The sequence below is a fragment of the Rhinichthys klamathensis genome, unplaced genomic scaffold, assembly GCF_029890125.1.
Source record: "Rhinichthys klamathensis goyatoka isolate OS25496 unplaced genomic scaffold, OSU_Roscu_1.1 h1tg000210l_1, whole genome shotgun sequence".
NCBI classification, from domain to species: Eukaryota; Metazoa; Chordata; class Actinopteri; order Cypriniformes; family Leuciscidae; genus Rhinichthys; species Rhinichthys klamathensis.
The window spans coordinates 3455001-3481021 of NW_026606735.1; the positions used below are offsets into that span (position 1 = coordinate 3455001).

General features: G+C 37.9%; 1 protein-coding gene across 2 annotated transcripts in view; it reads left to right on the forward strand.

Annotated features, from left to right (window-relative positions):
• susd2 (sushi domain containing 2) overlaps window positions 1-25810 on the forward strand; it is a 30446-nt gene extending 4636 nt beyond the window's left edge. The window contains exons 5-15 of one of the 2 annotated variants that reach the window (XM_056263922.1): window positions 1-50; window positions 824-1025; window positions 1567-1652; window positions 2163-2431; window positions 2978-3121; window positions 3204-3362; window positions 4014-4262; window positions 5023-5301; window positions 6566-6742; window positions 14697-14793; window positions 25479-25810. The exon at window positions 1-50 is cut by the window's left edge and continues 125 nt beyond it. In XM_056263922.1, the coding sequence (XP_056119897.1) occupies window positions 1-50; window positions 824-1025; window positions 1567-1652; window positions 2163-2431; window positions 2978-3121; window positions 3204-3362; window positions 4014-4262; window positions 5023-5301; window positions 6566-6742; window positions 14697-14793; window positions 25479-25539 (1773 nt within the window). In that variant the 3' untranslated portion in view covers window positions 25540-25810. The remainder of the gene's footprint in view (window positions 51-823; window positions 1026-1566; window positions 1653-2162; window positions 2432-2977; window positions 3122-3203; window positions 3363-4013; window positions 4263-5022; window positions 5302-6565; window positions 6743-14696; window positions 14794-25478) is intronic. The other variant, XM_056263923.1, reaches the window with a different exon arrangement.
• Window positions 25811-26021: the final 211 nt, after the last annotated feature.

The window sequence follows — 26021 nt, forward strand, 5'->3', positions numbered from 1 at the left end:
GACCTAGGGAGCATGCGGGTCAGCCCCAGCTCTAAACAAGACGGAGCCCAGTAAGAACCTTTAGTAGTTCATATAAGTATTTGTATCACACATTTACAATCGCTAAATAATAAATTCAGAGAAACTGATCATTTTGCAACAGTTTTTGCTGCTTAACATTTTTTTTGGAAACAATGTTATCATTCAAAAATTTATAATAATAATAAGAAATGTTTCCTGAGCAGAAAATCAGCATATAAGAATGATTTCTGAAGGATCATGTGACTCTGAAGACTGGAGTAATGATGCTGAAAATTCAGCTTTGCCATCACAGGAATAAATGACATTTAAAAATATATTCAAATAGAAAACAGTTCTTTTAATTTGTAATAATATTTTACGACGTTACTGTTTTTACTGTATTTTTGATTAAATAAATGCAGCCTTGGTGAGCGTAAGAGACTTATTTACATTTTTTGATTTAGTATTTTAGGTTTATTTTTATGAGTGAAAAAGTGTTGGATGGGCTTTTTTTTGGGAAGAATGGCTTGATTTAAGAAGACACGTATGTGTGAGTGTTGTGGTAGTGTTAGTGCATTTTGAATGTAAAATTAACTGCTGTTCCAAGATTAGAAGAACTGTGTGAAGAGTTTTGAAAAAAAAATGACCAAAGTAATGAGAAATGGGTCCTCCTAGTAATTGTAAAAAACTGTTCACGGCATTTTATTTAAGCACTGTGATTAAAGACAGTTGATTTTCTTATATAATATCATAATTTATTTGTGATGTGTTCCTAGAAAAGTGAACGGTTTCAGTGAATAAAGACATGCTTGTTTTTGCACAGAGATGTTAACGCCCTGTGGAGTGAGGCGTATGCGGTCGCCTGGCATCTAGAGGAGGCGTTCAGGAAGGACTCTGCAGGCTGGGCCCTGGACAAGTGCATCAATTGGGATAAAGAAGAGAAAGCAATGCCCAACTTCCTTTCGGAGATCACTGACTGCCCCTGCACGCTGGCTCAGGCTCGTGCTGACACCGGCAGATTTCATGTGGGTCCAGAGCAAAAACTATATCGAATATTAAAGGGATAGTTCACCCACAAATGAAAACTAGCCCATGATTTACTCACCCTCAAGCCATCCTAGGTTTTTTATGACATTCTTCTTTCGCTTCAGAAGGCCTTTATTAACCCCCCTGAGCCGTGTGGAGTACTTTTATCATGCACTTTTATGGACTTTTAAAACAGAAACCGGCCATTCACTGCCATTATAAAGCTCAGAAGAGCCAGGACATTTTTTAATATAACTCTGATTGTATTCGTCTGAAAGAAGAATGTCATATACACTTAGGATGGCTTCAGGGTGATTAAATCATGGGATAATTTTTGGGTAAACTATACCTTTAAGGTTACAACACCAGCAATATTATAATTATTTGAGAATTTTGAATACTTCATCAATCACAAATTCAGGCCTTTGTAATCATAGATAAATGGGGTAAAATGGCTTTAATGAAATTAGCTTAATCTATATTTATTAAAGTGTCTAAACTCGAGCTCCTTTTGATGAGTTGTGCGTGTTTATTTTTCAGACTGATTATGGCTGTGATATCGAGGCAGGTAGTATCTGCACTTACCATCAAGGTGCAGTTCACTGCGTCAGAGCCATACAGGGCAGGTAATATGACACTAATCAGAATTTTTCAATTAGTTGATTAAGGATATGGATTATATTCCTCATATTTTAATGGTTTAATTGAATTTATTTGTCATTAAAACAAATATCACCTACGGACATCACTTTTGGGTGACTACTGTAAACATTTATATTATTAAACATTAACACACATATGTATAAATAAACACACACACACACACATGCATACATACACACAAAGTTGCTAATTTGAGTAATTTGTATTAAATATTAATTCAAAATTCACTACAAATATTTTAGAATAAAAACTGCACACAATGAGGTTGCAAGTACTTTTTGTAAATGTCAATATTGGCCAATATATTGATCTAATTTTAATATTATTTTATACTACTGATATTAAAGCTGCATGTGGGGAAATTACACAGTAACAGAAACACACTGTAGATAATTTTACATTCTCATTCATGTAAAATACATTTTATTCCGTCTTATATTTATTTATCCTGTTGATGTATTGTTTTCTTGCAGTCCTGCGTATGGTGCCGGTCAGCAGTGTTGCTATGACAGCACTGGAGCGCAGATGCTCACCGGGGACTCTATTGGTGGCAGCACCCCTGATCGAGGGCACGACTGGGGGGAGCCGCCGTACAAGAAACCTCCCAGAGTTCCAGCATTCTCACACTGGAAGTATGATGTCATCAGTTTTTACTACTGCTGCCTGTGGTCAGACAACTGCGAATACTACTTCACCCACCGCCCGTCCAGTGACTGCAGAAAATATCGTCCTCCTAGAGCAGGTAAAGAAAATATCTATAATACTTTTCTTTTCTTTTTTATTATTAATTGTTTTATTTAGGCCTGGTTTCACTGACAGGGCTTAGATTAAGCTGGGATTAGGCCTTAGTTTAATTAGGACATTTAAGTAGCTGTTATAAACGTGCCTTAGAAAAAAACATGGTGTGAATCTTGAGACAAAACAATGGCAGTGACATATTTTAAGGTATGCCAGTGCAAGTTGCTTTCAGTTAAAACAGCTCAAACATACATTTAAGTCTGGGACTAGTCTTAAACCTTGTCTGTGAAATGGGGTTAATGTTTTTTTTGTTTTTGTTTTACTTTATTATTATTAGTAGTAGTAGGAGCAGTAGTAGTAGTATTTACATTTTTGCCACTTTTTTGACAGTAATGGTAAAGAAATGTCATGAAATGATAGGAAGAAGATTGGTGTTTGATCTAGAAATGTCGTGAACCAGATGCAACCAAATGCAAACTTGTCAAATCTGATAGGCCACTGCTCTAAATCTTTAGATTTGTGTGCAAATGTTGGTCTTTTCAACCTTTAGCTGCTGTCCTTGGTGACCCTCACTTCATGACATTCGATGGCGTGACTTTCACCTTCAATGGGAAAGGAGAGTACAATCTGGTTCACTCTCCAGCCTATGAGCTGTCTGTGCAAGGCAGGACTGAACCAATGAAATTAGAGAATGGTGAGTTCTATAACCTCCTGTATTAAGAATGGATTGAATCAGACATCTTACATTGAGTTGGCCACGAAAATTGTCCTTTCAGGTTCTGTGGTTATGGCAACCCGACTCTGTTCAGTGGCCATGAGGGAGAAAGACTCTGATGTCATCGAGGTGCGTCTCGGAGAGCAAGAAGATGAGCTCCAGGTCTTAATGAACCAACAGGTGCTTTCCTTTTCAGAGCAAATATGGATCGACCTTAAGGGTAAGACCAGTTTATTTATCCTCTCAAAGACAGTTTATCAAAAGCACAAAATGTAAGAAAGACCCAATCAGCATATTAGAATGATTTCATGTGGATCATGACTCTGAAGACTGGAGTAATGATGCTGAAAATCAGCTTTGCCATCACAATTTGCCAATTACATTTTAAAATATATAAAGCAGAAAACAGTTATTTAAAATTGTAATGATAATGTGTTTTTGTAAAATGCATAATTATTGTGAAATAAATTAGCATAAAATTGGCAATTTTTAATTAGACAATTCTACAATTCTAAATGGAACAAAAATGCTTCCATCTTCGAATTCTTTGTAAATATATCATTTATTTATTATATCATTTATTCTACTTGAGCAGAGTGAGTAGTGAGTTTAAGTTGACAAAATGTCTTAATGTAATCATTGACATCCACGCTTTCTGTTACTTCAAATTTTGAAGGAAAAAAAACACCTTACAGCAGATGTACAAGATGAAAAATCATAGTCCGTTATGCTTGGCAGATTAATTTTATGGGCCGTCTGTTCTCAGTAAACCATCTACAGTATTTGTTTTACGTGTTTGTATATATGATGCATCTGTTTCCTCCTGGTCTATTTTACAGTCTCTGTTGTCTGTGTTTTTCTGTCGTTCCAGGTGTTTTTGTTTTTTCCCCTAAACCCACTAATGTGACGGTGATGTTTCCATCGGGGACAGGAGTAGAGGTCAGAGCAGGTGAAGGGGTCATGACCCTTACTGTTCTACTGCCCCATGTCTTACACAACCACACGCAGGGTCTCCTCGGTACAATGAACGACGACCCTGAGGATGAATTCACCTCTAGTAATGGCCTGATCATCCCTTCCAATAGCAGTGCACAGGACATATTCACATATTGTGCTGGCTGTGAGTAGCCATTTCACTTCACTCTCATACTACTTTACTTTACTCAATTTACCTGCCAGTATAGTCGATGATGAATTTGCAATGATGTTGATTGAAACTGGAATTACAAATTTATACTACTCGTCGTCATCTGATGAGGCTACATGAGCTGATGAGCGCCCCTCCTCTCTTTCACACCCAGTCCTGTCGGGAACCTGGCGAAGGGGGGCAATTTAAAGGACGGGGTGGTGCTGATAATAAGGGGGAGGATGCCATTCTGTCACACTATTTAAGAAATACTTCATCTGTTGTAAAGCTAGTTTGCTAATTCAAAGCTAATTCATCCATGTGGCTTTCAAAATACATATGTGATGTTAAAAGCAATGCAAAAGATTGTTTTGTTCTAACAAATTTAATCAAACGGTATCATAACAGTATCATATAGTAAAGTATTCCATAATAATAATAATTTCAATTGATATAATAGTTATTATAATTATTATTTTATATAACAACAGTACAATGACAATACTAATATATATATGGAGGTTTTTTCAGTTAACCATAGAGCTTTTATTTTGTCTAAAAAAACTGCAGTGAAACTTCTCTTTAGAAATGCTTCTCTTTTTTGGCAACAGATTTATAAACCATTCTCATTACAAACATGGGAAGATCAGTCATAATGAAACGTGAAGTTATTTCCAAAGTTTCAAGCTATAGTTGAAATGTTTTTGCCGTCTTTTCCCCCCCTAACAAAATACCATGTGTTTTTCTTCACCAGGGGCCATTACGAATGAGACTTCACTGTTTACTTACGACTCAACCTACCTCCTGAATGAATATTATTATGCCCCAAAGCACGATCCGTCATTCATCCCTAACTTTTCCATGACTGAAGACCTCGAGGATCCCCTGCTGGAGCCAACGCTGAACCTATGTGCAGGAGAGGGGGCTTCCTTCTGTAAATATGATGCACTAAGCATGCGCAGTCTGCAACAAGGCAATGCCACTCTACTGTCCTACCGGAGTCATACATCCACCAAGAAAGCTCTGGAACCAGGTGAGTGGGAACACAGGGAACCGATTCTGAAGAAGCTTCCAATTCAAACTATTTTGATTTTTGCAGGAATGTTAATAACGCGGATGAGCCGTGTTTAAAGCTGCTGTTTAAACACAACCGATAAACCCACTCATCAATTATGTATTCATGCATCAATTATTTCTACATTAAGTTGCTATGTTGCTTGGCATTATATAGATGGTAGTTAATGAAATGCCCAATCAAGCATAGAAAATAGATCTATTATTCATTTTTATTATCTACAGTAGTGCTAATTAATATTATTAATGTTTTATTTTATTTATTTGCATAAAGCCTGACAAAACCTCGGTACAATTGCTGCAACTACAGCCTTTTGTGGCTCATAATATTGAAATATTGAAAATATTGAAGTTAATTTATTATTATTACTATTGGTTGTAGTAGTACTAGTAGTATATACTGATTAATATTATTAATATTATATTTTATTTTATTTCTTTGCATTAAGCTTAACAAAGCCATGGTAAAATTGCTGTAACTTCAGCCTTTTGTGGGTAATTGCTTAATTTTAAAACACACTGGCATTTTGCTGGGGGTTTTTTTGTTGTTAATTTTACTTTTTCTATTGTTTATTGTTATTATTATTAATTTATTTATTAGTAATATATATATATATATATATTAGTAAAATAATATTATTATTTTATGTGCATTTAAGCCTAACCAAACCAGGGTAATATTGCTGTAACTAAAGCCTTTTGTAGCTAATTGCTTAATTTTACAACAGCTATTTTGCTGAATTTTTTTTTTTTATTTTTTTTATTTTGCTGAATGATTTTATAATTTTTTTTAAATAATTTTGCTGAATGATTTTATAATTTTTCTAAATAATTTTGCGTAATTATTTTATTTTATTAATGATTATCTTCTAAAAGGTGCTTAATGTTGTCACCTGAAATTTCTATTAGTGCTATTCTATCATGCACATCTCTTGTTGTCATTTGTTATGCATTTATCTACGCTATTATGAGGTTAAAGACCAATGCCAGCAATATATGGTGATGTCACAATTACATTTAGCTGTTCATTGAACTTCAGTTGCGAATTAAAATAAAGCAGCAGCAGCAGCACACTATTATAAATGTGACCTCTGACCATTGCTCAGTTATAAAGCATTCGAGACCTGTACATGATAAAGCATTCGAGAACTGTACATGATCTGACTATTATCTGTATAATATATTTTTATGATTTTGTAATGGCTGTGACTTTGTGATCTCAGTGCAATCCTGTGGTTGGCTGTCACCACCTAACCACGGTCAGAAGGAAGGAACCTTGTACCTGGAGCGGGCAACGGTCACGTTCTCATGTAACAATGGATACCGTCTCTATGGGTCCCAGGAGCGCACCTGTCAAGGGGACCGCATGTGGTCTGGACAAGATGCGCACTGTGTGGCTGGTAGGTAAAAGCGGACAAGGGAAAATGTCCTCATTTACTCACACACAAGTCGTTCCAAACCACTAGATGGCAGTGTTTCCCTTTACAAAGTTCACATCCTTGTGTGGTAATTCTTTGAAGGCTGTATAGCAGATGATTCTAGTTTTTACTTTTTCCTCCTTATTCCATTACGGGTGATCTTAGACATCTCACTGAAACAATTGCTGTCCAATCTTTGGATACACTATCATTCAAAAGTTTTGGGACCATAAGAGTTTTTGAAAAAAGTCTTATTCTCACCAAGGCTGAAAAATACAGTAAAAAAAACCCATAATATTGAACGGTAGTGTATACCCAGTGCCTCATCCCTCCACAGTCTTTTTAGGTCTCTAAAGAGACGTCTCTCTTCAGACGGACCGTCAGTCATGCAGACAGACAGACAGAGAGCGCAGCAGTCACACTGACCGACCTGGATGTACTTGCGCTTGTTAACTTTTGACCCGTCTGTCTCATTAGAACGGAACGGCATACTTCCTCTCGATAGGCATCTACAGGATGGATCTGTTTAGAATCTGATCTGGACTCTCTCCATCAAACACATGAATGGTTTATCTGCTCCACAGCTGTTGAGAATTCATCCCCCACTGGCTCTCCAGCCTTTCTGGGGGTTCGTTGGATAACTGAGGAGCCCAAACAAAGCAACAACCCGCTTTATAAAACACATCAGGCCTGCGATCCAAATAATCTTGCACTCAATTTAATTAGTGCACGCTATTGCAAACATGTTGGGAAAAAAATCCACATAAACAAAAAAATAAATGTGGTACTAATGGCGTTCAGCCAATGCTTTGAAGCTTGCATTTGTCAAACTTGATATCGGTCAATGTTTGCTGGTACTAAAAGTACATTGCATACAAGTACACTTTCTAAATCAATAACGCAGCCGCTATCTGCTGCTTTATTGATGAATGATCGGCGAGTTTATTATCAGCTTGATAATCATATTTGTGAACTCTGAAACTTTCAGATAAAGGGTTTTCATTAAACTCACGGTTACTTTACGGTTTGTGTAGGCGCTCTTTTATTACTGCAGGCCATCGTTCGCTCGCCGACATCTCACACAGCCGAACAGATCATTATTTATCATCAGGAAATGTTCTAGATATATGTGCGCTCACACTGCTGCGGTCAGGCAGGACGCTAATGCACGCAGGGTTTTATCAAACTTTTGGCACTGACACTGAGTTTACCAGGTTGTTTAAGGCTGTTTTTGTCAGTCCCACATGTCTCACTTCCCCTGTCTGTTTCTCTCTCTCTCTTCTTTGTCCAATCTCCTCGTTACATGTCTTTCATTAAACTTTACCCATCTCATTCTCTTTATTCCTTTGTCTTTCTCTTCTCTTCAACTGTCTCTCTTTGTACCTACATCTCTCTCTCTCTCTCTCTCTCTCTCTCTCTCTCTCTCTCTCTCTCTCTCTCTCTCTCTCTCTCTCTCTCTCTCTCTCTCTCTCTCTCTCTCTCTCTCTCTCTCTCTCTCTCTCTCTCTCTCTCTCTCTCTCTCTCTCTCTCTCTCTCTCTCTCTCTCTCTCTCTCTCTCTCTCTCTCTCTCCTCTTTACCTGTCTTTCTATTCCTTACCTATCTATCCATTTTGGTCTTTGTCTTTTTTCCTGTTTATCCGTCTCATTCTCTATTCCTTCCTGTCTTTCTCTCATCTTTAACGGTCTCTCTTTTCTATCTCGCTGACTTTCTACTTGTTTCTCTCTCTCCTTACCTGTCTCTCCTTCCTTTGTACCAGTTATTTCTCACTACATCTCTCTCTTTTTACTTGTCTTCCACTCTGTTTTCCTACCTGTTTCTCCTTTTTACCTCTGTCTTGCTACCTGTCTTACTCTCATTTCCCTTTCTCACTACAAGTCAATTCAATTCAATTCAATTCAATTCAGCTTTATTGGCATGAATGTGTACAATAGCACAATATTGCCAAAGTAATAGACATATAAAAACATATAGATAAATAAAAGTGAACAATAAAAAATAAAATAAAACAATTACTAAAATATCAAACAATCAAAATAATAATTATTTGAAAATTTGTACAATTATTTATCCATCTGAGGTTCCACTGGTTGTCCTCATTTCGTGGCATGAGGAGACATATTTTGCAGCAATTATCTCACATTTGGGCATTTCTCCTAGTAAATATGGGATTTTCTGTGTGTCTGATATGGATTCGAATTCAGGGTATATTTGGGAAATGTTTGGGAAGTGTTTTTGTCTTAGTGTACTATATTTGGGGCATGAGGTTAGAAAGTGCAGCTCTGTCTCGACCTGTCCCCGGTCACACTGGGAGCAGAGTCTCTCTCTCTCCATACCATTCTCTCTTCTTTCTCATAATTACATTTTTCTCCTTTCTATCTGTCTCCCTAAATGTCTCTCTTCTTTGCCGATGCCTCCTCTTTTTTTTTACTTGTCTTCACCTCTTCTTTACCTGTCTCTCTCTCCTTTACCTCTCTTTTTCTCCCTACAAGTCTATTTTTCTCTCTCTTCTTTAACTGTCTTTCTCGTCATCATCTTTTTCTCCTTTCTATCTCTCTCCCTTAATGTCTCTCCTATTTTGTGTCTATCTCTCCCTACCTCTCTCTCTTTTTTTTCGATCTTTTTTTATATCCTATCTTCATCTCTCTCCCAACCAACTCTACCATCTTTCGGTTCGTTTAACATGTCTTGCTCTCCTCTTTACCTGTCTCTCTTCTTTACTTGTGTCTCCTCTTTGTATATCTGTCATTCTTCTTTACCTGTCTCATTCTCTATTCCTGTCTGTCTTTCTCTCCTCTTTACCTGTCTCTCTTCTTTACTTGTGTCTCCTCTTTGTATATCTGTCATTCTTCTTTACCTGTCTCATTCTCTATTCCTGTCTGTCTTTCTCTCCTCTTTACCTGCCTCTCTTCTTTACTTGTGTCTCCTCTTTGTATATCTGTCATTCTTCTTTACCTGTCTCATTCTCTCTATTCCTGTCTGTCTTTCTCTCCTCTTTAACAGTCTCTCTTTTCTTTTCACCTGTCTCTCTGATTCCATATACGAGTCTTTTCTTCCTTTGTACCAGTTCATTCTCCCTACGTGTCTCTCTTATTTAACTGTCTTATTGTCCCTATATGTTTTTCTCCTTTGTATCTCTCTCCCTAACTCTTTTTTTGTGTCTGTCTCTTTTTCATCTTAACCTTTCTCTCTCCCTACCATCTCTACCATCTTTCTGTTCTTTTTAACATGTCTTTCATTCCTCTTTACCTGTCTCATTCTCTTTATTCTTACCTGTCTTTTTCTCCTCTCTAACCGTCTCTTTCCTCTTCTCTGACAGCCTACCTCTATCTCTTCTATTTCCATTTCTCTCTCTCCTTACCTGTCTCTTCTTCAGTTGTACCCGTTTTGTTTTGTTGTTGTTATTTTTTACTAAATAAAAAAATAAATAAGAAATATTTATATTAATATATAAATATTACTAATTAATATTTCACTGTTAAATATTTTTTTATTATTATTTATTTTAAAAGTATTTAAAGCTGCAGTCCGTAACTTTTTTGGGTTAAAAATTATCCAAAATAATTTTTGAGCAAGTACATAACCACCCAGAGTTCAAAACTATCTGCTTGCTGTAGCTCGATTCAAAGCGGTAAGCTTGTAATAATGTTTTTAATTCCAGTGGTACTGGTGGATTTCCGCGGGAGATTCGAGCATGTCTTTGCGTCATTACGTCACATCTGTACACATAAAGGAGGAGTCTCGGCTAGTCGGCTATATTGCGTGTGAGGATGCTGGAGGTGGAGATTTATAGCCTTTTCTCACAGCACTTGATAAAATTAAACTTATCAATTTGATGGCGGATCCAGAAAGGTTCAAACGACAATCACCAGTGACAACTAGAGACTCACCCGTTGTAAAATGCAAAAGACTTTGGACTTCAGAGCAGAACAAAAGTGGATGTTACTTACTTGTTCAGATGACATTTTCCGTTGAAAATTCTTATGTTGGTCATACTTCCAAAAAGTAGAATCTGATTCCGAATGACAGTATCCACACCGGCACGGTGACTGACAGCTGCACACTCTCCTCAAAACATTGGATTCATCCGCGCTGTGCCGTGCCGTGGCACAACCCAAGTAAAGTTGATAATTCCGCGAATAACTGCAATTGCAGATTGTGGATACGGACTGCAGCTTTAAGAAAAATAATATAATAATTGTATTTTATTTTACAGTACAACTCAGAAAACCACAGAGTGCCCTTAAAGCTTCTCTTTTATTGACAGCAGCCGGTTTATAAGAGCTGTTCATTACATATTTGGAAAGATGGTTGCCTCATGTTGCGTCCCTGAATGCGCATTATAAGCAACCCAAACTCAGAGCAGATGTAGAGATAAAGTTCTTTTCTCCAAGTGTGAGCGTGTATTATCAGCTACTGACAGTTTGGTGGGTGTTTTTTATGTATAAAAGTAATTTTTCAGTTGTCAAAAAGGATTCAGACAGATCCGCTCTAGTTAACGTGAAAGCACGACCTACAGATAACCCCACTCTACACACATACACTACATCTTTTCATTCCTGTGATATGGTCGTATCTGTTGCTCTTGAGCACGTCTATAGTCATTATCTTTGTTTTGAAGGTCGGCCATCTCAGGCTGGCTCTCTTAAGAGCTGACATGTGTCATAGTGTCTTGGTGATCGAGGGGCTCAGGACTCCACCTTCACTTGAATTGATAGTCCCACTAAACCTCTATTTATTCCCATGTTCCAAGACAATGTGGGGTCTCGGTGATCTTTTCCTGCTTATCTGTCCCTCTACTTTCCCTCTCTCACTCTCTCCTTCTCTTTCTTTTGTTCTGGCTGATAAAGGTTGACATCCTAGCCCACATCCCTGTCAAGCATGTCAACGGCGCTGGGATCAAAGAGCTGCCCCGGCCTGTAATTGACTTCCCATTACAGGGCTCTGAACCCCCAGCAAATAACCCTCAACAGTTGGTTATTTGCATGCGTTCCAGTACAGTTCAAATTCAGAGGAGCAAAAAGCAGGAAAGTGAGGGTGAAATGAAGGAAGTGAAAAGTGCAGGTTAACCAAAAGGACAATCGTGTGGTTTCTGTGTTGGGCTGCAGTTAACTAATTATCTATGAATTATCTCAATCATAAAGTATTAAGCAGCAATACAACTTTTTTATTGACAATACACTGATAAAAAGAAGTAATGTTTCTTGAGCAGTAAATCGGCATATTAGAATGTTTTCTGAAGGAACATGTGACATGTTAGCTTTGACATAACAAGAATAAATTACATTTTAAAATATATTCAAATAGAAAACAGTTATTTTAATTTGTAATAATATTTTATAATATTACTGTATTTGTGATTAAAAAAAATGCAGCCTTGGTGACATTAGCACATTAAAAAATATTAATGATTCCAAACTTTTGACCAGTAATGTGTATTTATAATATTTCTTTTCCCCCAAAAGATTGTTTTTGTTACACTCCACTTGATTGGCATGTATGCAGGCGCTTTATGAATTATTTTGATAAAATGCTCACATTATAACCATAATGTTTTTCCATAGGATTGCATTGTTCCTTGATAGAAGACTTGACTAATCTGTAATTAAATTTGTTTATTATTGTCATTTTGATTAACAATTTTATTGATTGGATGTTGCAGCTATAGTTAATATCGCTGTTTTGTTGGGTCGGACCGCATCTGGACTGGACTGTGTGTATATAAATGTGCGTCACTGTACTGCAGATCCCCCGAGTCTCAACATATGGCACTGATGCTGTACCGCTTTGTCAAATTACACTGGTTATAACTCTCTATACGTCAAGAGGCACAAGATGGGAGGAAGGCGGCTAAGGGGAAGGAAAGAAGTCGATTAGGGAGAGCAGTGAAAGTGAAAAAGAAATAATTTCTCCAAGTTCCAAGAGCAGAGAGAGATATATATTTAAAGAGGACACTCACGTATGAGTGCACAACGCAGTGAGACAGTCACGGGCCCATAAGGACGCGGAACGGCACGACGGGAGGGGGCATAAAGAAATGACAGACACAGCCGCCAGTGAAAATGCGTTGTGACAGATTGAACTCAGCAGTAGAGAGAGGAGGAGGAATATGATGCAGAATAAAACTGACAGTGCGAGTTTAGCCGCTAACTTGCTCTTTTTCTTGTTCCCAAGGGAATGTGTCATCAGCATCGGTCCAATTCACCTGCAGCCCTCTAGTGCGTTTGAAGGGGGCTAGAAAAACATGCCGGACTGTTGACATCAGTATCACATCGCATTCAATGCAGCAAAGACAGTGCTGTAGACATTAAAGAGCCAGCAGCAGCTGTACGTTTTAAATGCAGAGTATAATTAGTTGTGCTTGTAAGGACAAACATCATTATTATTGCTCATAATATTATTATGAAAAGGAGTTTGTTCTACATTTATCTGCAACTTATCACAACAGATACACCATTTGGGACCAGTTCGGTTTTAAAAGAAGGCTCTTATGTTCACCAAGGCTGCATTTATTTGTCAAAAAAGATATCACAATTGAAAATAATTATTTTCTATTTTAATATATTTTAAAATATGATGGCAAAGCTGAATTTTCAGCATCATTACTCCAGCCTTCAGAGTCACATGCTCCTTCAGAAATCTTTCTAATATGCTGATTTGCTGCTCAAGAAACATTTATTATTAGTTGAAAACATGCGTGCTGCTTAATATTTTTGTAGATATATTTTTTATATATAGAAATATATATTTTTTAACAACGTAATAGTAGTAGATCTACCAGTAGTTGATCTGGTAGTGTATGCATGATACTGTACAATTTCTTTTCTAAGTCATCAGTCTTGTCTGATGATAAAACAGGCACAAAAATAATAAAATAAAATAAAAAGATTTAAGATTTCAACTGAAGGAGGGTCCCAAAGCACATTTAAGAATCAAAATGTTGTTGAGACGTGGCTATTTTGACTTAGTCCAGTAAGCAACCACTCAGATCACCCTTGCAACCACTCAAAACATCTTAGCAACACCCTAGCAACCACTTAGAACACTCTAACAATGCCATAGCAACAATGGGAACTGAGACCTGGCTTGCATGGTACATCATCTCAAGTGGGATTGGTTCTGACCAACCTGTGTTATTTTGCATACAAACACATTTATCCTGTGGTCATTTGGCAGAAAGAGTTATGCCCCACAAATGGGCAATATTAATGGGAAACTTCAAGAAGGACATCTCAGGACATCAGAGGCTGTGTGTGTGTTTGTGTGCATGTGTCCTTCAGCGTGTTTTCGATCGTTAGTAGTCTTCTCCAGTGTCGGAACAACATGCCAAATGAACCTGGATAAAATGCTCAAATTGTTTAACCGAACATGTCTTCAGCCATGTTTGACATGTCAGGAATTTAACCTGAGGCTAAAGGAAGTTTGTGGTTCTAATAAAGAACACAGTTTAATTTGCATTGGAAAGCTTCACTGATTATTTAACTTTATCAACAGAAGAACACTCAACTGGATGAAAAGCAAAGCAGGTTTAGACACTGCATGCAGCTGCAGTATTAGAGTTGTAGTATTCCAGTTACTTTGGATAAAAGTGTCTGCAAAAATAAATGAAATGTACTGAATGCAAGCGTAGTGTAATGTTGCACACTAATATTGTACAGGGCATAGCCTAGATATCATTTCAGCTTAGCAAAGAAAGTCCTGCAGAAAAAAAATGTTTTAATTGTTTGTAATATTCATAAAAGTGCTATGGAAGTATTAGTACTCCAAGGTACTTTAATTCACACATACCAAACAATAAATATGGCTATTGTCCGAAAAGCAATGGTGTTACTTTTTGGCACTGTTTTGTTAGCGAAGCACTGCCATCTTTTTCTTCTTCAAATTTATAACCACAATGTTTTATTATTAATTAATTATTAATGACATTTTTCTTTACAGATAATACATTGGCCATTGTCCTGGGGAGTGTTGGTGCGGTGTTGGCGGTGGTTGTCATGGTGATAGCAATTGTTGTGTACACGAAGAAACAGAAGAAGTGAGTCCAAATGTGTTTCTTTTCAAGTTCATTTGTTTAGTTTAAATATGTTGAATATTAGTTGAAATTATTTAAGGAATAATTGACACCCGACTTTTTCGGGTGTGCATTATTTTATAATAATTCGACGGACTGGAGTCAATTATTCCACTTATACTACGGTTACAACACCTCAAGACATTGTTCAGATGTTGTATTTCAAGACATTTTTCAGGTTTGTATCCTTAAAATGCTCTTGTGAGTAGGAATCATTTCTTGCGCATCTCATCCCACGCCTCCGTTGCTAATTCCAAAACGTAATTTTAGAGCTAGTAATGGAGGCTTCAGCCACTGATAGCAGACTAATGCAGTTATTAGAGAGAGAGAGATAGAGAAAGAGAGAAATCAAGCCTATGTGAATTACCTGAGTGTATACTTTTGTCAATAATGTTCGGCAGCAGCGTTTCTACTAATAAGTTTACTAGTAAGTTGATCTGCTTCAAGAACAGCGCCGTTATTACCTCACTAGTGAGAAACGTTGTGTAGCTTTTAAGTTGTTAAACTATTTTACTGGTAAAATCGTCAGAGCAGCGCTGACAACACGTTTCTGTGCGACCGAGTGTCCGTAGGCTACTGTATGTGTGTGCGTTTGAGTGGAGAGAGAGCGGGAGAAAGAGAGTACGTGCTTTCCGCATAATAAAACGTGACTGTGTCAAAAACATGAAAATAATTTGTCGTTTTTATCGTATTGTTTAATTTATTTTCTTGGTCAGTGTCGTTGTGGGTTTTGGTTCTTTTGCTGTTGTAGTCTGTAAGGACCGTTTGAAATAACTGAAATCATTTGGCGAGTGATATGGAACTGTAATGCGGTCAAGACCTGCCTGGAACTTAGGCCTGTAGCGGCGCGTCGATGACGTCGACGCTTCGACGTCAAAAATTCGTCGACGTCATATTTTTTTGTCGACGCTTCTTTATTTATTTATGTATTTATTTTTTTGCACCGTTCCCGGCGGTACAGCTCGCCACACACACGTGGGAGACCGAAACATTGCAGAATCGAGGACGAAACAGCAACCTCTTCACAGAATTCACAACAAAGCCATGCAAATGTCCCAACAAAAGAAAAAGTCCTAAAAAACCCCAGCTTGCACTAAATCATCGAAGGTATGGGAATACTTCAAATTTAGTCCCAAACGTAAAGGTGTCGTTATTTGCGCTCTTTGTCAAATGGAGTTGACATCCCAAGTCTCCCGCATAGTGATAGCTCCCTGATGCCCGCAAATTAGTTAAAATCTCCCGGAATCTAGAGCTCGCGAGCTCCAAACCGTGTAGCGCGCGGCAGCGAGGGAGAGAGCGAGAGACCTTGCGCGTGTGTGTGCAAATGTGCGTGTGTGCCTTATGAAGCGCATGTAAACCCCACCCCCGTCAACAAAACCGAAAAATCAGTCCGGATGTTTTTTTATGAGCACTGAAAACATTAAAATGAGCACCACATCCAAGTGTGATAGGGCTCATTTGAGTAGCCTACCAAACATTTTACAGTGTAGATACTCTGTAAGAACCAGATCAAAATTGTTGTGCATTGAATGTGCACTCCTGCAATTTCCATGTTACAAAAAAGAATCGTTCAATTAGTCGTTAGATTAGTCGACTAATCGATAAAATAATCGACAGACTAATCGTTTAATTAATTATCGTTTACCCCAGCCCTACTGGAACTACTTTAGCCGTGCGTTTCCCTGAAAATAGTTGCACACCTTAGATTCGTCAACCAATCAGAGTCAAGCATTCAACAACCCTCTAGTATAAGCTGTTTTAAAGGGGTCATATAATGCCATTTTTGTACAAGCTAATATGATTCTTTAGGGTCTAAATTAAAAGTTTGTAATATACTTTAATTAAAAATTCTCATTAGTATTGTAAGAAAACACTTATTTTACCAGGTCAAAGACAGCTCTGTTTTCAGCACGCCGTTTCAGTGCATATGACTTTAAATGATAATGAGCTGTGCTCACTCCGCCTCTCTGTTCTGTGTACACCGTTTGTAACACAATAACCATAACGCGTTGTTCATTATAAACGTGGGATTATGAATTATATTGAGAACGTCATACATAGAAAACATGCCGTAATGTACCCTGAGTGTAAACCGCATTCATTGTGAAGCGTGGAGCTAGCGATTTGCAAAGATTATATATTATTATACCACGGCCTGTTTAAATACTCTATTCTGATTGGCTGGAAGGTGTGCAGTAAAACCGTTTAATGCACAGGTAGTTCCAGTCAGTTTGATTACAGTTCGAAATTAATCCGCTACTATAAACATTGGTAACCATAGTAACAGAGTTACACTTGCAAAAGAGTGAGAGAGAGAGAGACACATATGAAAACGTTTGGTAGGCTCAGAGCCATAGAGAGAAAGAGTTGCGACGCTCTTTGATCGCTCGCGATGGCTGTCACGTGGTTCATGTAAGCCCCAATAGTTCCAAAACATACGCGGGCTGTCATGTTCTTCTATGGACAGACAGCAGCGATTGCATTATTGACCGGTAAATATAAAATAAAACACACACCCAAGTACTTTTTCAGCTGTTACTGCATTATTGCATTTTGTTAATGTCTTAGATACGTTTTAGGCTTTTTTTTTTTTTTGAGGGAAAAGACAGAGCTAGATAAGATCGAAGACGACAAAGATGAGTTCAATACGAAAAAGACAACTAAATGGGCAGTTAACACTTTCAGTGACTTGTTGCGCCAAAGACAGAACAATTGTGATTTCGAGACCTAACGTTACTCTGCTTCTCTTTTAAATGAGACATTTCGGGAGTTTTATGCCTCTGTTCAGTCTACCGCTGGACGCGAATACAGTGTTGCAAGTTTGATGCGTCTCAGAGCAGGTATAAACCGTCACATTACAAAATACAACATCATAAGGGATAAAGACTTCAAGTCAAGCAATGCCGTCTTTAAATCAGTTTTAAAGCGCTACAAGAAAAATGGAAAAGACACCAGCGTTCATCATCCGCGTAAGAAAAGTTTGGTTTGACATACAGCTAATTCATTTAAATAAATGACATGATTAGTTCAAATAAAGCTTGCCTTGTCACTGTCAGTGTTGCCTATCATTCATAAATAATTTTAATAAATCCATGAATCATTAAGTTAGCTATACCTATGCTTAAGCAACGAGGGGACTGTAGACTTTAAAGAAGAGACGCTCATAGGTAACTCGCGCATGCATCTCTCTCTCTCTCTCTCTCTCTCTCTCTCTCTCTCTCTCTCTCTCTCTCTCTCTCTCTCTTTCTTCTCTTTCAGTTCTCTGTCTCTCTCTTTTAATAATGAATTTAAATAAATGTGATAATTCATTCAAACAAAAGCAATCCGATGGCTCTACTTTATTTCAAGCGGACGGAGTGCTAGAATTAACGAGCCGTAACTTAAGAAAATAACCGTCATTTTTACACGTCTCTTAAAAAATTACATTGTAAACATCAGTTACAGCTTTAACTTCTTATTAACTTGGCAGATAACCGAGGTATAAGTGGGATAATCCAAGGATCATGTGACAGCGTTCAACTAAAATAAATAAAAATAAATAAATTAATATATATATATATATATATATATATAAATATAAAATATATATACAGTGTATATATATATAGTATGAATATGGGTAGTGTGAATGAAATTGGGATGTAATACATCTGTCGTGTTGTCACTGTCATGTGGCCTCCGCTTCGCGTCGGGTGGTTCTTCGCCTCTACGTCGTGCATTAAAATCCTTTAATGCATGGCTAGCCGTGGATTATCCCTTACATATAAAGTTTAATAAAACGTTACACTCACTTCTGTTCTTCTGGAGATTCAGCAGGAACACGAATAGCTGGTACCGATCCTTTATTCATGAGCAGCTTCTTAGCAAATCCAGCTTTATACTGACCCTCCTTTATAAAGCAGTCTGGTGAGAAATGATTCGTGCACACATGAGAGCATTGACGTTGCTCGTGGGGAATATTCCATTCGAAAACAAACTCAGCCACTGCGTCTTCAGCGGTTCGGATTTAGGAACATTAAAATGACTGCTGTGTTCGTTATTACACCCAAGAACAGAACAACACAATCGCTTAGACGCCATTCTGCTCATAGACAGTGCTCCAGCATATCAACAATGACCGCGCCGGTCCGCGCAGACTATGATTGACAGCTGGCTTACGAGCGAGGGCGGGTCTGTGTTGAAACGCTCCTGTCAATCAACAATCGTGGGAGGGGCTTCCGACCGTGTGACGGTCGAATGGCTCAATTTGAGGCAGGGGAAAACATATAAGGAGATTAAAACAAAAACACTGGATGGATTTTTATCATTTTATGATGGTTGTGTACAGGCACTGCCAACACACATTTCAGTACAATCAACTTGTAAAAGTGCATGTACCATTATATGACCCCTTTAAGGAATGCTCGTTCAATACTATATAGAATGCGGAAACCAGGGCGTCAAAAGAGTAGTATGTCCAAATTCATAGTATATGAAAAATACACCCATGACCTACTACTGCCGAGATTCTGGAGTTCGCATTTGATGGACACTTTACTATCCCATGAAACCTTGGGAGGAGAGTTGTGAATGCAGTGCAGTGACATAACTGACACTGGTAGGCCACATGACAGTGACAACACGACAGATGTATTACATCCACACTACATCATTCACACTACCCATATTCATACTATATATATATATATATACATACACTGTATATATATTGATTTTTTTTTTTAGTTGAACGCTGTCACATGATCCTTCAGAAATCATTCTAATATAGACATCTTTTGTTACATAGCCTAATAAATGTCTTTACTGTCACTTTTAATAAATTGAATGCATTAATGCACCATTGCTAAATAAACAATAATGGGTGAACTATTATTTTAAATATACCAGTTAATATTTGTCTCTCCAAAAAAATAAAAATGTATTACTGCAGTCAAACTGCGTTTTTTTAATATCAAGTATTTAATAAAAAAATATAAAGCAAATGTGTCATGTTTGAACTTTCCAAATTAAATGTTTACTCATATATAATCTTGATATGTGATAAAGATGTCATAAAGCTCACCTGGGCCGGAAACCCAAAAACTGATGTTACAGAAGACATCAAAGACATAATAGAATTCAATTTTTACAGTTCATGATTTGTATCACCCATTTATCTTTTATTATATATATAAATCTTTTTTTAAAGTCAAGTCAGTTTAAACAGTTTCATGTTCACTAAGAATGTGATTGCATAGTTATCATCAACAAAAACTAGACCATTTACAGCCTCTCTTCCACTAACCTTTCAGCACCCCCCACCCACCCACACACACACACACACACACACACTCTAGTAATTTACCCCCATCCTTTCTCCTCTTTTGCCCGGTTGTAACGCCTCTAGCTTTCAGTTAGATCATGTCTAGAGTTTCAGCCATTGGGGGTAATATGTCTCACCTGCCCCTCATAAAACCCATCCCTCTTTCATCCTGTGGGGGAAGGTAATCAGAGAGTGCCGGAGTCAAAGGTGCACACCTGTAGTGAGAGAGAGAGGGATGTACCGCTGCTCTATATCCTTATAGATACTCTGATAAAACTCAAGGGTGTGACGACGCACAGTCACATACCCCTATATTTGTGGTTATACAGGTAAGCAGGGCCTCTCTTTCTCTCCTTATATGCCAGTACTGTACATGTGTTACATGCACATTACTAATTCGAGTTTTTCTGTTGTCATGCTAGTACACTTCAAATAAGCTTTCAAATATGTAAACTCTTCACCCAAGACAAAATAGCTCTGCTGAGTTCCCATGCTAACAGCACTCTGACTCTTCACAATTCACAATTAACTACATATAAAAACTCAATTATTTCCACTGAGTACGTCTATAAGAGCTATCTTAGAAAAAAATGATAATGTGTTGATAGGGTGTCTATGCTGTCTAGGTAGATGAATTAATAGGTTTTGGAACAGTGCAACTGTTTGTTTGTGTTATAGGTTTTGTATACTAGAAAAACATTTTAAACCAAAATCCAGAAGTCTGTATACTTTTATCCAATAGACACACAAAGGAGTAAAATAGTTTTCTCGTTTTCTGGAACAAATATTTAAACAAGATACATTTACTGGAGAAGCAGAAATATATAAGATAAGAACTGTTTTCTGAGAATATTTCTTAGGTTTATTTTACTTATCCCATTAGAAAACCATTTATTTTTTGTTTTAAGAATAAACATCATTCAATAGATTTATACAATAAAAAAGAAAAAACCTGCCAACGGGGTAAAAAATATATAAAATATATAACTATAATATAAAATATATTCTTTGCAAAAGCTCACGTGTTTATCTCTTTCAAATTAGGGCAAAACTAATTATGAACATTTATTTTATTTTTCAGTGCATTTGTTTTACAATATATGGCTATTACTGTCGTATATTAATACTATTGTTATTATTATGTAGTGCAATGTAGACTGAGAGACTATCACAACTAAAAAGAGGTTTGAGTCCCCTTTACAAGTCAATGCACATACTTTTTTCTTTGTTAAATAAAAAAATAGATTGACGAATTTAGCGTAAACATTTACAAAATTTATTTTTGTAAATGCGCCCGAACCCCCCTAGAGACACCGAGGTCCACCCACCACAGTTTCACAAAATCCTGTGGGAAACACATGCACTGCATCAAATATTTATTTACATGTTAGTACAGTAGTAGTTAAAGACACTTAATATAAAGTGAATCCAAGATTAAGATGTTTAAGTGTGTCCAAGATTAAGATTTTTTTACCTAAAAGCAAAATTTTTGATTGAAAAAGAAAATTATTTTTTGCATCTGTTCTTTTGTCTTCCAGCCTTTTAGTCCGGCCATAGATACAAATTAAATTGTACATTTTTTTGGTAAATTTGTCTGTTACTTCCACTTAAGTTCCCTCTTTTTGTACATGTGTATACTGTGATTGAATGTGTGTGCGTATGTGGTGTATATGTCTGTCTTTATGTCGCCACATATGTATCTGTGTCGGCATCAGTGTGTTTCTTTTGTTCCTTCTTTCATCTGTGCATGCACGTGTGTGTGTGTGTGTTACGTGCTTACCTGCCTCAGACTACCTGGTACTTTCCAGCGATTGGATTTCCCAGCAGGCCTCAGCAGGCCTTTCTCCCTCCCACTGCAAAGTCATTAACACTGACACACACACACACACACACACACACACACCCTCTAATGTGCTATTATGGTTCCTCATTCTGGTCCTATCACACATCAAAGTAAGAACAGGGGCCCGCACAGGAGAGATGGTTATCAGTAAACACTTTTGCCCACTGAAGATTTACTGTATCTTATAATTATAAAGGCTCATGGAGTGTATGAGGCTTATAAACATTTAAGGAAATTAGTTTGAGTGGAGTTTATAGTGGTGCCAAATTCACACTAAATACCTGAGCTACAAAAAACATGCTTCTCTTTACTTATAACTATTAGTTTTTCAAAAGAATTGTTTCTAAGGTGCCGTTTATACCTGGTATTAAGATGCGTTTTGGTCGATCGGATCACAAGTAAACGAGGGAGACACATTCCCTTTATAATCCGTCTCTTCTGTTCACCTTAAACCACTTCTGTCTTGAGTTCTTCGAGGGGAGGGTACATTTATAGGCTTTTTCAGATCTTTTGATCTAATGGACGAAATAAGCTCGCACAATTTACACTGAACAAAATTATAAATGCAACACTTTTGTTTTTGCACCCATTTTTCATGAGCTGAAGATCAAAGATCTAAGACTTTTTCTTAAAAGGCCTATTTCTCTCAAATATTGTTCACAAATCTGTCTAAATCTGTGTTAGTGAGCACTTCTCCTTTGCCGAGATAATCCATCCACCTCACAGGTGTGGCATATCAAGATGCTGATTAGACAGCATGATTATTGCACAGGTGTGCCTTAGGCTGGCCACAATAAAAGGCCACTCTAAAATGTGCAGTTTTACTGTATTGAAAAAACAAACAAAAAAAGGTTGTTGATTGTGGCCTGTGGAATGTTGGTCCACTCCTCTTCAATGGCTGTGCGAAGTTGCTGGATATTGGCAGGACCTGGAACACGCTGTCGTATACGCCGATCCATCAAACACATTCATCCATGCTGACTGCAGGAATGTCCACCAGAGCTGTTGCCCGTGAATTGAATGTTCATTTCTCTACCATAAGCCGTCTCCAAAGGCGTTTCAGAGAATTTGGGAGTACATCCAACCGGCCTCACAACCGCAGACCACGTGTAATCACACCAGCCCAGGACCTCCACATCCAGCATCTTCACCTCCAAGATCGTCTGATACCAGCCACCCGGACAGCTGCTGCAACAATCGGTTTGCATAACCCAAGAATTTCTGCACAAACTGTCAGAAACCTGTATCAGGGAAGCTCATCTGCATGCTCGTCGTCCTCATCGGGGTCTCGACCTGACTGCAGTTCGTTGTCGTAACCGACTTAAGTGGGCAAATGCTCACATTCGATGGCGTCTGGCACTTTGGAGAGGTGTTCTCTTCACGGATGAATCCCGGTTTTCACTGTACAGGGCAGATGGCAGACAGCGTGTGTGTCGTCATGTGGGTGAGCGGTTTGCTGATGTCAACGTTGTGGATCGAGTGGCCCATGGTGGCGGTGGGGTTATGGTATAGGCAGGCGTATGTTGTGGACAACGAACACAGGTGCATTTTATTGATGGCATTTTGAATGCACAGAAATACCGTGACGAGATCCTGAGGCCCATTGTTGTGCCATTCATCCACAACCATCAGCTCATGTTGCAGCATGATAATGCACGGCCCCATGTTGAAAGGATCTGTAAACAATTCCTGGAAGCTGAAAACATCCCAGTTCTTGCATGGCCGGCATTCTCACCGGACATGTCACCCATTGAGCATGTTTGGGATGCTCTGGATCGGCGGATACGACAGCGTGTTCCATTTCCTGCCAATATCCAGCAACTTCGCACAGCAATTGAAGAGGAGTGGACCAACATTCCACAGGCCACAATCAACAACATTTTGTGTTGTCCACTTGTTATCGGATTGACAAAAATGCTTCTAAATACCAGATGTAAACAGGGCCTAAATGGGTAAATTGGTTCTTGTCTGGTTCTTGGCAGTGCTTTAAAGTGATACTCCACTTTTTTTGGAAATAGGCTCATTTTACAACTCCCCCAGAGTTAAACTGTTGAGTTTTACCGTTTTTGAATCCATTCAGCCGATCTCCGGTTCTGGCGGTACCACTTTTAGCATAGCTTAGCATACATCATTGAAGTGGACAAGACCATTAGCATTTCTAAAAAAAAATGACCAAAGAGTTTCGATATTTTTCCTATTTAAAACTTGACTCTTCTGTAGTTACATCGTGCACTAAGACCGACGGAAAGTGTAAAGTTGCGATTTTCTAGGCTGATATGGCTAGGAACTATACTCTCATTCCTGCGTAATAATCAAGAAACTTTACTGCTGTACCATGAGTGCAGCAGGCGTAATGATATGACGCAGCGCCTGAAAATAGTTCCGTTGTGTTGACGGAAGGTGGCCTATTTTCAGGCGCTGCGTCATATCATTACGCCTGCTGCACTCATGGTGACGAAAATCGCAACTTTACACTTTCCGTCGGTCTTAGTGCACGATGTAACTACAGAAGAGTCAAGTTTTAAATAGGAAAAATATCGAAACTCTTTGGTCATTTTTTTTTTAGAAATGCTAATGGTCTTGTCCACTTCAATGATGTATGCTAAGCTATGCTAAAAGTGGTACCGCCAGAACCAGAGATCGGCTGAATGGATTCAAAAACGATAAAACTCAACAGTTTAACTCTGGGGGAGTTGTAAAATGAGCCTATTTCCAAAAAAAGTGGAGTATCCCTTTAAAGGACAAGTTCGGTATTTTAAAGCCCTGTTTTAAGATCGTTTCTGATGAAATGGAACAGTTAAGATTGAAATTTGGACACATGCTGCTGGCCCGAGAATTTTCGGTTTCTGGGTGCAACCACAGGTTAAACTTGGTTAAACTTGTTTTTGGAAAGCATCTTTTGCAGCGATTTTTGTCCAAATTTCAATCTTAACCGTTCTATTTCATCAGAAATGATCTTAAAACAGGGCTTTAGGTGTAAAATACCGAACTTGTCCTTTAAGTTTAGTTAAAAGATTCATAATTTAAGTTCATTTGTGTTTGCTCTAAAGCTATCTATGTATATTCTAGTGTGTACTTCTACAGTACATTCTGACTATATAAGAGAGAATGATCTTCTTTCAAACTGGTTCTGTTAGGCCTGTGATTTATATACAAGAAAAAGATGATAGTCTTAATGAGCTCTTGGAATGCCATAAAGAAAAAGCCTTTGGGGTGTTTCTGATCATAATGGTTCGGACAGATTCAAAGAGCCAGGACTTTCTGTACACCTGTGGGTAGCCAAAGGGAGGAGACCTGTGTGTGTGTGTGTGTGTGTGCGTGTGTGTGTGTGTGTGTGTGTGTGTGTGTGTGTGTGTGTGTGTGTGTGTGCGTGCGTGCGTGCAAGCATGCAATTTTAATGCTAGTTTCTTCATGTGTTTCTGATGTATAATATAGCCATTATGGGTATTTGATGGTAGTTTGTACATATTAATGAATATTATACTGTCTTAATTTTTTTTTCAGAGAGGCGATGAAACAACAGGGCGACAGGGTGAATTATCAGCCGCATGCATCACATCTGTGATGTTCATCAAGTGTACATCCTTAAACATTTGTAAAAAGATTCTATTTTCAGTATTAGATTATGTATAAAACGTATGTTTCTAATTTAATATTCTGTTTTAACAAGAATTTTTGGCCATGGATTGTAGATTAGTTTCTTTCTTGACTGATATGTCTGCAAACATTGTAAAAAATCGGATTATCTGATCAGTGTAATGTCCTCCTATCCATCTGGTCTGTAGTGTTGACTTGTACCTCTGTTTGATGCCTTTAAGTTATCTCTAGAATTGTGTTTTCTGGCTATGAACCACACTGGGAGACTCCACCACGTGAACAATAGCTCTGTTCTAAAACTTATTGAGCTGCCCATTTTAATGCATTAGAATTGCTTTTGACATAAAGACTGTTCCAAAAGGTATGAAACAGGATGATGTCACCTTCTAAAAATTTCAATATCACATGCAGCATCACAGTTAGCACAACACCAGAATATTTTGTTCTGTG